The sequence below is a fragment of the Plasmodium fragile genome, assembly GCF_000956335.1.
Source record: "Plasmodium fragile strain nilgiri unplaced genomic scaffold supercont1.30, whole genome shotgun sequence".
In the NCBI taxonomy this organism is placed as follows: Eukaryota; Apicomplexa; class Aconoidasida; order Haemosporida; family Plasmodiidae; genus Plasmodium; species Plasmodium fragile.
This window is the reverse complement of record NW_012192610.1, coordinates 119405-130177: the sequence shown is the minus strand read 5'-3', so window position 1 is coordinate 130177 and position 10773 is coordinate 119405. Positions and strand designations below refer to the sequence as shown.

The window sequence follows — 10773 nt, the reverse complement described above, 5'->3', positions numbered from 1 at the left end:
TTTTTTTTTTTTTTTTTTTCTCAATACCGAACTGTTTTTAATTTTTTAAGTGACAACCAGGAATTTTCCCCCCCCGTACTGTTGGTGAATCGTTTAAGGTTTTTGTAAACACCTGTGTATGTATAGGTGTGTGTGTTGGAGGGGGGGGTGAAAGCCTTATAACTGTACTCATTTGCACACGCATGTTTAAGTGTTAGACAATATGAGCCTTTGTTTCTGTACCTCCGTGAGGTTATGCATATATGTGGAAGTGTAGTTCATGTCCATAATGTGTTTTTTTTTTTTCTATTTTTGAATTGGCCGTTCATAAATAATAATAAGCCCCCAGCAGGTGAAACATCCCTGGGAAACGCAACTCCCTCTTGGATTCTCTAAGCATATATAATTAAGAACAACGTTTGTTGTACCTTGGCAAAAAAATATGAATGTAGAATACTCCATTCGGAAGTGCCTGTACCTTATGTTTGGCCCCATGCGAACACAAACGAGGTGGAATTATTTCGTTGGAGAAGAGTAAGCGTCACCCGCTCAATAAGTGCATCCCAACGATTCCTCATCACTCATGGTGGGAAATAAAAAATGGAGAATGCTATGAAGTAGATAAACAATGAAAAATGAAAAGGGACATACTCCTTTTCGAAACGGCTTCGGCCAACGCATAGAGACGGAGAAAATTTCCTGTGGATGGGCGACATTGACGCGAGGGCCATTTGCACACATTTCTTGTTTCCATTCGGAAAAAAAAAAAAAAAAAAAAAAAAGGGCAATAAGGTACATAGGCAGGCGGATTGCCCCTTTGCCCTTCTGCAATCTCGCGACGCCATTTTGCCATCTCTCCATTTGTGCGCCTACCCTTTTCTAATTTAAGATAAACTCTTTTTCGTAAACCGAATTATGTCCACGAAAACGTGAGCGAGCAGCGCAAAGGTGCTGCAGGGGGAGGTACCTTTTTTTGTTGAACATTCCTCTCAAGCGGCATAAGTGAGGTTAGGCAAAAAAGACTCCTTTTAATTAAAGTTACGTTGCACGAATATGCAAAGGAGCTGTTCATGCCCCCCCCTATGGTGTAGTAAGAAGGGAGTAGACAGAAAAGAAACGTACATCGAATCGGTAACAGCAGGGCAGTAACGATAGTAGTGGTGATAGGGTAGCAATAGCGAGGAGGTAACGATTCAGCTCCGAAAAACGGCCTCAATGGGCGCCTTATCAAATGAAGGACTGCTCGAGCACGCGTAAAGACAGCGCTGTTTGGGGAGCCCTCAACGATGGTGCCAGTGGCATGCGCAGCGATCACGGTGAGTGCATGATAAGAGAAGAAGCACAAAGAGAGGAAGGGCAGTTAAGCAGTGCCAACAGGGGAAATGAAAAGTGTAAAGATGAACAGAGCGATAAAGTTGTACCCCCACGGAAGAACCAACATGCAGAAGCGGAAAACATACACAGGACCCACATAGACACGCTGCGGAAGCTGAAGTCAAACCCAGAAATAGTAATACATCCTTTGCGGGCAGCATAGGCATATGGAGGAGTTATACTCGAAGAGGTGCAGGCCGAAAGGGAAAGCTGCACGGAAAAGAAAGAAATATAATTTGGCCAAAGTTATATTTAGATCAGCTCAGTTACGCCATGTACAAATGATGATAGTTCAACGCAATGCAGTAAATGGGACGGATGGTCTAACTCGCCGCTTCTTTTTTTTTTTTTTTTTTTTTTTTTTTTTCTGGTTTGTCCGCATGTAGAATTTAAAGAGAGGGGAAGAAATAGTTAAGAGCGCCTGTGTGTTCGTTTCGGACGATGTGCTATTAAAAAGGAAAATTAAAGTCCCGACGGAGGAATTTATAAAGAGACTCTCCATGAACGCTTTCCATTTGTATTTCCCCCCGTATGCGTCTTGTTATAACGAAATATCAATGGTACCACTCGAATAGGCACGCCGAAAGGGGAAAAGTGTTATTCCGTCCCGTTTCATTTCGTTTTTTTTTTTTTTTTTTTCTCCGTTGAGTGTGATGATGGTAGTTGTTTTTGTCCCCCTGTGTGACCACACTCATGCAAATTGTGAAACTACGAACGATGTGGAAAAGAGGACTCATTTCCCCCACCACTTCTCTCCACTTTCGAGGCCCTGCTGTACCTCAACGGAGACGTAGGTGATATCATCATGGGGCTGAAATACCTGATAGAAAATATGAACGAAATAAATTTTTTAGTGTTGAGCTTTGTTGAAAAATTGAAAAGAAAAAAAAAAGTGAAGAACAACCAAGTGGTCTTACACCTCATCGAGTTTCTCCAAATCAGACTGTGCGAAGAAAACTTAAATTATAAATATGGGCGGGAACATATGTTAGACTTTTACGACAATCTCATGCATACCAGGAGGACTTTTTTCGAGTCAGGAGGTGGGCGCGCAAGCACGTGCACACGCACACACACACACACCTACATACGCACGCACGTGTATAGGTTTATATTGGCGCGTGTGCTTTTTCCCCCTGGCACTGCAGGCCTTGTGAAGGACGCGGTGGATGTGAAGGATCTGAGGCTAATCTACCTCTACACACACGGCATTCGGATGAAGGGGGAGAGCAGCTTCGTGAAGGAGGTACGGCCTCCCAACAGTGACTCGCCCGCCGAAGGGGCGAATCCTTCCCGCGTGGTGAATGGCCAAGTGGACAGCAAAATGAGCGGCCAACTGAACAGCGAAGTGGACACACGAAACTTTGTAATTACAAACAGCGGACACAAATTAAACTTCAAATGCAAAAAAAAAAAAAAAAGAAAAAAAAAACTGGTGGGAGAAATCCCCGTCCCGAATGTACACCTAGGGTTACACTCATGCTTTAGAGAGAAATCCATTTACGATGTTGGGAGTTGTGATTTATTTTTTATAAAAAAAAAAATGCCCAAGTATATTTCCAAGTGCATTGGGAGGTACATGAAGGGTCGGAATATGTGTAGAAGCAGCGACACTGATATTTGCACCTGCCCCTCCAGCATCATTGTAAGCGTATTCAGTGACGCCAAACTTCGGTAGGGCTTTATGAGCATATTCTTCATTTGTTGTAGCAGCATTGAGGGCGATGCAGTGTACGTTTTCGAGTTGGGCCTACTACTGTGTGCGCACAAGTGTATCTGTGTCTACTTGGCATTTTTCTGTATGAAGGGGAAGACCCCACCAACTATACCCCTCCTCGATGACACCTCTGCACAGGGAAAAGGTTAACATGGCAAAGAAGGAAGTTAAGAGTGTTAAAAATGCTTTGGTTAAAATTAAAAGAATAGAAAATTTGGTGGAAAGGATGATCAAGTACGACCCTGAAAATGTCATGTGTAGCGACGGGGGGGAAACTTTCCCCAAGAGCGCAAGCCAAGAGATACACAAACGTAGAGCAGATGAGGAGGAGAGGGATAGAAGCCAAGTGAAAAGGAAGCGCTCTCAAGTGGAAGCAGAACTGCCGGAGGAGGAAAACACCCAACTGAAGAGCGGTGACATGGCCACTTCAAATCCTTGTGACACTCGTGAAAGGACATTCTCTGAAATATTCTCCTCAGAAAATCGGCAAAAAAAAAAAAAAAAAAGGACAAGCAGAATGAGAAGGAGAAGGATGCGGACGGGGCAGGTGACGAAGAAGACTCAGATGCAGAAAGCGAGGAAAGCATAAAAACGCACTACTACGAGAACTACGATTTTAATTTTGTGTTCCTGGGAAGTGTAAAAAAGGGATCCGATCGGCACAGGTCTTTGTTGTTCAAGGTAAGGAGAGCAGTGTCCCCTGTTTGAGGAGTTGCTCGGGGGTGGTGTGGTGATGAAGCTGTATATTCCCTCGTAATAGTGTCAATACCCCGCCCCACTTCCTGCAACACGTATATTACTACCACCACCACCAAGCATACATAGGCACAGAAAAAAAAAGCCCACGAGAGAAACACCTCTAATCTATGTCGCCACTACGACACACTTTTATACAACGCGACTCCTCTTCACCCGGACCTCCTGCAGTTGCTTTGCGACTCGGTGGACATCCCTTGCAGATTTGTGCGTTACGTGAAGAACCAGAGGATCAAGTACTTCAATCTCGTCTTAGTTCCATCCCTTACAGGTGCCGCAGCGATCAGTTCATCATTAATGCGTTTCTCGAAGCGCCATTGCCCCCTCATGTGTTAAAAAAAATTTTTTTTTTTTTTTTACTTCAAAACACCAAAGAGCAAAATATTCCCGAGTGCATTATTCCCCTCTTTTGGGAGGAGAAGACAAAAACGAAAACAACCTCAAGTGCTCAGTCAAAGATATTAATTTCGAGCTTCACCAGTAATGTAAAAATGCCTCTTGAATATATTGATACTTTTTTTTTGAAGTAAGTCTTCGTAGCGGTTCATGCGTTTGTGTGTGTGGGGGCATCTCACCGTTCTGCCGTTGTGTTGGCGCTGGGGAGGGAGTGTCGCCACACGCACGGAAACACGTACGCATACACTGTCTCTCGCCGCTGCAGAATATGGGAGCGCCACCACGAGGTTGTAAACATAGACGAGTACTTCACGTTTGAGAAAAAGTTGGGAATGGGTGGATTTGGCGAAGTGTGGGATGTGTCCCTGAAGGAGGATAAAGAACCTCAGACCTCATTTTTCTTTCCGAGCATAAAAGACACAACGCACTTTGCGTTGAAAATTATGGACATGAAGTAGGACACTCATTTGCTTCCTCCTCCTCCTGCTCTTTTTTTTGGGAGCGGGATGAACGGCGCACTGTCCATGTGAATAGCTTTAAAGTTTGCAAAAAGGGCATCATTATGTGTTTTTTGTTTATTCCCCATTTTAGCGAATTCAACCTGAACGAGTCTGTGATTCTGCGGGAGAAGGCACACACCAATGTTGTGAAGATTTACTGCACTTTCAAGGGTTAGAGTTTTTTTTTTGTGTGTGTCTGGCCGGTATACCCGCGCATTGTGCTTCTGCTAAGTGGGCCGCCTTGTCACACGTGATAAACGTCAATGGAGTCCTTTTAAAGGAGTTCACGATTGAGACGTTATTGTTCATTTTATTTTTCTTTTTTTGTCCAAGCGCTCTGCAGGGTACCAAGTGCTATTGAACAGGCAGCACCAGGAGGAGAAGAAGGAGTGCCTTTGCTTCTTGCTGCAGCTGGCTGACACGTCATTAGGTAAAGTTGCTCCACCGTGTTGGTGTGTAAAAAGGGTCCATACGTGGTGAAGTAGACTATCGCGCCAATATATAATTACGCACACACACATATATGTATATATATGTGTACGCGTGTCAATTGTTATTCCTCCCCGTGTGCGTCCTTTTTCTCACTGAACAGAAAAGGTGTTCTGCGACAAGGAAGCGGCATACAACCTTAATTTCGTGAGACTGACCCTGTTGGAGATAGCCAAGTAGGTTTAATCGTTCCACAAAAAAAAAATAACAAAAAAAATGACACTGCAAATGTGCAGCTGGGTTGTCTTTTCGTCAACGTAAAACTTCTTACAAAGTTGTGAGGATGGGTTTCTTCTTTTTTTTTTATCCCCTCACACAGACTTACCCACTCGTAGTGTCACTCTACGTAGGTATGCTCATCTTCACACATGATCCCCCCCCCACACACCTTTAGCGTAATGTCCTTCATTCACAAGCAAAATGCCAAACAAGAATTTTACATATATAGGGACTTGAAGCCAGATAACGTGTTGATAAAGGTAAGTGGCGTGTGTGTGGCGACGTGACTTCCACCATAGGTACGGGTTGGCCATTTGTTCGTTGAAATGAAAAGATGGAGCCATTTTTGCCCAGTGTGCATTATCGGGTGTGTCCTGCTCGGCAGCTTCATCACCCCTGGTGCACGTGCTGTCCCCAGTGGCCATTACCGACTTGGGGACTCCTTTCAAAATGCGCCTCTTTAAAAACACACGCGGCAAAAAGGTGGGCCATTATATATATATATATATATATATATATATATATAAACAGGGTCTACCGCATAACAACTGCTTGCCCCAACGCAGGGGAAGAAGATCCTGCTGACGGACTTTAACTTGTCGAGGAAGGTCGACCAAGACTTCGAATATCTCATGAGTCAGTGTTGTGGCACAAAGGGGCACTTGGCACCTGAGCAGAAAAGCGTGGCTTATAACAGGACGGTTGATATTTGGGCCTTTGGAGTTATTGTGTCTAAATTTTTAAAGCACAAAAATTTTCATTACTTTTCGCATGGGGGGTATAAGGTGGACTTGAAACATTTTGAGGTTCAGGTAAAAAGGGGGGGGCTGCAAGGGGGTTCCTGGACAATGGTCTCGAGGGGCTCCCCTTAATTTGGTTCGCCATTTTTTGGCCATTTTTTGGGCCACTTTCTCGGCCACTTTCTCGCCTTCCCCTTTTTTCCCCCCTGTGGCAGGACAAATTCCTGATAAACCTGCTGCTCTGCTGTATCGACGAGAACCCGTTCATGCGGCCCACATTTGGAGAAATTTCGAGGTACGTTCGGCGCAAGTGGCCAGCTTATGTGGCCCACTTATGTGACCATCCTAAGTGAGTAACGACGCATCACTTCCTCCCCCCTCCGTAGGATGCTTATTAACGAAATTGTGAGGAACGAGCTGGAGAGGTATGGGCGGGCCACCCTGTTGCAGATAGCTTGGGAGAAGTAGCTCCGTTGGGGCTTTTTCAATTGGGGGGAAAACATTCCGCGACTGCGGGTCCACGACTGCATGGCTACATTTGCATGACTACCATTGCGTGATCGCGTGAAATGGCCCCTCTGCACACACATAAGAAACGTTTTAAAAACATCCATCAGTGGTTTGCTTTTGAAAAAAAAGAAAAAAAAAAGTTGGTCCATCAAGGGACGCGTGGGGGCGACGCGGCTGGGATAGGACAGCACCGCCCTGCTGCAGCTGTGCCAAGTTGCACTTGCGCCAAGGTAGGGTCAAAAAGGGGTGCCATACGAATGGAAAAGGGAGATGTGATGAAAAGAGAGAAGTGGTGATAGAAAGCGTAAGAGGTGATACGCAATCGGACATGAAGAGCAGCATAGACACTACGCCACGCGCGGCCCCCCCCCCCTCTACGGCTGCGTAAGGAAGAACATTGCAATTGTGGCGATGAGGGAAATGAGGCCGAAAGCCGAGCTCAGACATCGCAGGGTGAACATGGTGTAAAAGAGTCGCACGACCACACTACAGAGGAAGGTGTTGGCAATGCGTGTGGTGTACAGAATAGACATATTAAGAGGAAAGTGTAATTCTCCATACTTTTTGAGGGTGATGATTGGGATGGTAACAAGGCTTCCCCCGATGCAAAAGTAAAAGAGGGCGCACGTCAATGCGTACAAAATATATATGTGCGAAATGGCTGGTAGGAGGAAACAGGCACAGCATATGCAAAGCCCTAGCAAGGTTATAGTCATGCGAACTTGTAGCTTGTCATATATGGATCCCCATATCAATCGCCCCGCGATATTGGTCATGCTGTTAATAAAGCTTCCGTTCAGAGTGATGAATTTATCTTCCATGGAGGTGTAAGTGATGCCAATGATTTTCCAATACATGATGACGAAATTAATATAAGAATTGAACAAGACAACAGATAGCCATAAAAAAAAAAAAAAAACATCTTCAGTACACTTTTTGTTGTAATACTTTTGCACATTGTTGTCGGAAAATATCGTTGTGTTTACGTTTATCATGTTTAAGAAGAAATTGATAAAATGTTTTTTTTTTTTTTTTTTTTTTTAATTCCATTTGGGATTCCTTCATCTCCATCTTCTCGTTCTTCGTCATTTATCCCTGCCCCCATTTTTTTTTTTTTTTTTTTTTTTGAAAGATTTGGCTAGTCGGGACCCCAAATTATCTGTCTCATTTGCTACCTCATTTGGGTTTCCCTTGTTCTTATCTGTGGTGATACCCACCTGTTCATCATTCCTCTCCACATCTACAAACCCCTTGTCCTGTGTATCCACGTGTTTGTTGTTCTTATTCCCTATATCAAAATTACCAATGCTTAGCATCTTTTCACCATCTCCCCCCGTCACTTCCATGGTCGCGAAGAAACCACCACAGGTACCGAAAATTAAAAAGATTATCGATTGAATGAAAAGTACATGAGGGATTCTGCTAAGCACATAAGGGTCTTGGAAGTAACGTTCCCTAGGTCCACCACTGCTACCTACACTGCTCTCCACGGGCAATACATTGTTCTTATTTATAAGGAGAGTCTGTAGTGGGCAATACAAAAATGGACTCAACGATATTGCAGAGATGACAATGCCACTAACCAACCCTCGGTTCTTTTTAAAATGTTTATATGTACAAGACAGTGGGATGGTGAAACTGATTCCATAGCCCAGTCCGTACAACCCCCCCATCAACACACACAGCATAAAGTACGAGTGCGCATACAAGGAGGACAAATAAAAGGAAAGAAAAGTTATGAAGCAGCATGTCATTATGGTTACTCTCTCTCCTAATTTCTTCTGCACCGCATTTCCAATCAGCATGGATAACCCCAACATGATAACAGTCAATTCGTATATAAAAGACACATCCCTGTAGGTTACATTTTGTCCTTTGTGTCGCAGGTAGGAGGTCAGGTATATGTTGAGGTTACCATACGAGTTGATAATTCCTGCGCGAGGGGTAAAAGGGGGGGGGGGGGGAAACAGAGAAGTATATTAGTGTAAACAAGGTGTACTACACTTGGGCATGTGTGCAATTTAGACAGCTACAGGTGTACACTTCATTTTTTCCCCCGGTTTATGGTTCACCGCTTAGCGGGGGAGAGGGGGGGTACCCCCTCACTAGGACGCGCTTCTCCCCTTCACTCACCTATATTAAGATTGTACAAAAAGGCGCCAGCTAGCACAAGGTACGGGATAGCGCGCTGCGGCAGGATGGCCATGATGTTATCGTTTCGTCACTTGGTTGATGAGATGGGGGGGAGAAAAAAGAAGGACGTGGCTGTAGCTTGGCTGTCCCTTTGTTCTTCTCTTCTGCAGAGGTGGGGTCTTGTTTGTACGTGCATGAGCGCATACGTACGTGGGTGTACATATGTGTGTAAATACGTATCTGCGGGTGTGCGCTCTCGTCGGGGTAGCCAAAAGGGCACATGTGGAGGGAGGAGTGTTGTGTCCTGCTTTGGCGAGCTAAACTCTTGTGCGCCGCAGGAGGTACCATTTTCCTGCCACTGGTCTCATGTTTTTTTCTCAACAGGCAGCAGCGCACACGGCCAGGCTGCTCTGCCCTGTGTGGATGCAGACGAAATGCTAGGGCTTTGGTAAAAAAAAAAAAAAAAAATAATAAATAAAAAAAAAATAAAATAAAGTGATTGGTTGCTCCCCCGGAGATGCCTTTTTGCGCAGGGTGATTTATATCTCAACTACACAGACGCAAAAAAAAAAAAAAAAAATAAATAAATAAATAATAAAAAAAATAAGCATGACCTGATTATGATACGGTATGATATCATATGATGTGCAAAACAGAATGTATTGAAATACAACTCCCCTTGCACATGCTTACATGCGACTAATCCGTTCTGCTCTTTTTTTTTTTTGTTTTTTTTTTTTGCGCCATCTGTAAACGTGTGTGCTTTCGAGTTTTCGGAAACTCTCGCCCGCTCAGATTTGTTTCCTCTCTGGCGGTACGCTGCTCCATTGACATTGCGCGGATTCTCCGTGAAGAGTTCCCTAGCAGGGTTCACTTAGTCCACGCGACTTGGGCAGTGGGAGGAGGGTCACACGGGCAAACAAGAGGTGTACTAATTTGCTTTGTGTGCGTCGCTCGAAATACACATCAATGTACTTTTTTTTTTTTTTGCGCGCGGCTTATGTATGGAGATACCCCCCTGCATAGTTTCCTTTCCCGGATTGGAGAATTTCCCCAGTAGTCCTAACCGTCTCTTCCAATAAGTTGCGCAAATTTTTGTTTAAACAGAATTTTCCCTTTATTAAAATGGTCACACACACACACTTGGGGTTGCCTCATTTGGAAGTGGTGACCAGGAGGAGGTAAACTCGATCGTCCCTGTGGAGGTGTATTCACAATTACACCTCTCGTTATGCGTGTTGCGCAGAATGGTTTCAAAAGTGAATTTCCCATTTGGGGGGGGTTGTGTGTGTAGGGGGGTAAGTACCTCTCCAAGATAAGGGGGAAAACCTCCAATGCGTAATAGGATTACCCCTCGTGGGATGTGCTTAGAAGTTGTTATACTTTTTCATTCTCTCCCACGAATACACTCATTTGATCATCACGCAGGATGATTCTTCAGAGGTAATGGGTGATTGTTGATTGACAATGGAAATTTTTTTTTATAGTTGGTTTGTCCCTTCGTTACAGGAATACAAAAAAAAAAAAAAAATAAAGAGCCCCTTAAAAAAAAAAGGTGGAGGCCTTGTTGGATGAAAAGTTTCTCTGTGGGTATTACCCAAACCGTATGATGACTGAATACACCCTCCTCACATATCCTTGTTTGATTCTCCTCCCTGAGGAAAATTAACAAAATGATGGGGTGTGTTGCGTGTAAAATTTCCTAAGAGCCAAAGGGGGGTTGTCCCTTCCCCCTCTCTACTAACACGAAGGGCATGTATATGCGGAGGCAACAAGGGATTTGTTTTAATAAAATGGCCTCAAATGGTACCCTGCATGAGCTACGTCTCCGTGAGCCACATTTGGGGTTCTTCCGTTCCGCTGCTTCGCTGCTCCGCTGTTCCTCAGTTACGATGTTCATTTTGGACAGCCCACCAGATGTCCGTGGCCAATTTTGGTACACACATTTTTTTTTTTTTTT

At 44.3% G+C, this 10773-nt stretch overlaps 3 protein-coding genes across 3 annotated transcripts; 1 reads left to right on the top strand and 2 right to left on the bottom strand.

The window, feature by feature from the left end:
• Positions 1 to 1210: 1210 nt before the first annotated feature.
• AK88_02885 (serine/threonine protein kinase) lies at positions 1211 to 6638 on the top strand (the record flags this gene model as incomplete). Its single annotated transcript, XM_012480508.1, has 16 exons — positions 1211 to 1489; positions 1740 to 1913; positions 2120 to 2396; positions 2502 to 3027; positions 3209 to 3381; positions 3618 to 3751; positions 3998 to 4097; positions 4243 to 4306; positions 4488 to 4676; positions 4814 to 4893; positions 5066 to 5152; positions 5315 to 5387; positions 5606 to 5690; positions 5997 to 6242; positions 6386 to 6465; positions 6557 to 6638. The coding sequence occupies 16 exons, from the start codon at positions 1211 to 1213 to the stop codon at positions 6636 to 6638; spliced, it is 2649 nt and encodes an 882-aa protein (XP_012335931.1).
• A 416-nt stretch (positions 6639 to 7054) lies between these two features.
• On the bottom strand, positions 7055 to 7675 carry AK88_02884 (uncharacterized protein; the record flags this gene model as incomplete). Its single annotated transcript, XM_012480507.1, has 1 exon — positions 7055 to 7675. One exon carries the CDS (start codon positions 7673 to 7675, stop codon positions 7055 to 7057), a length of 621 nt encoding a protein of 206 aa, XP_012335930.1.
• Positions 7676 to 7765: 90 nt separating this feature from the next.
• AK88_02883 (uncharacterized protein) lies at positions 7766 to 8886 on the bottom strand (the record flags this gene model as incomplete). Its single annotated transcript, XM_012480506.1, has 2 exons — positions 7766 to 8613; positions 8814 to 8886. 2 exons carry the CDS (start codon positions 8884 to 8886, stop codon positions 7766 to 7768), a joined length of 921 nt encoding a protein of 306 aa, XP_012335929.1.
• Between the last annotated feature and the right edge of the window lie 1887 nt (positions 8887 to 10773).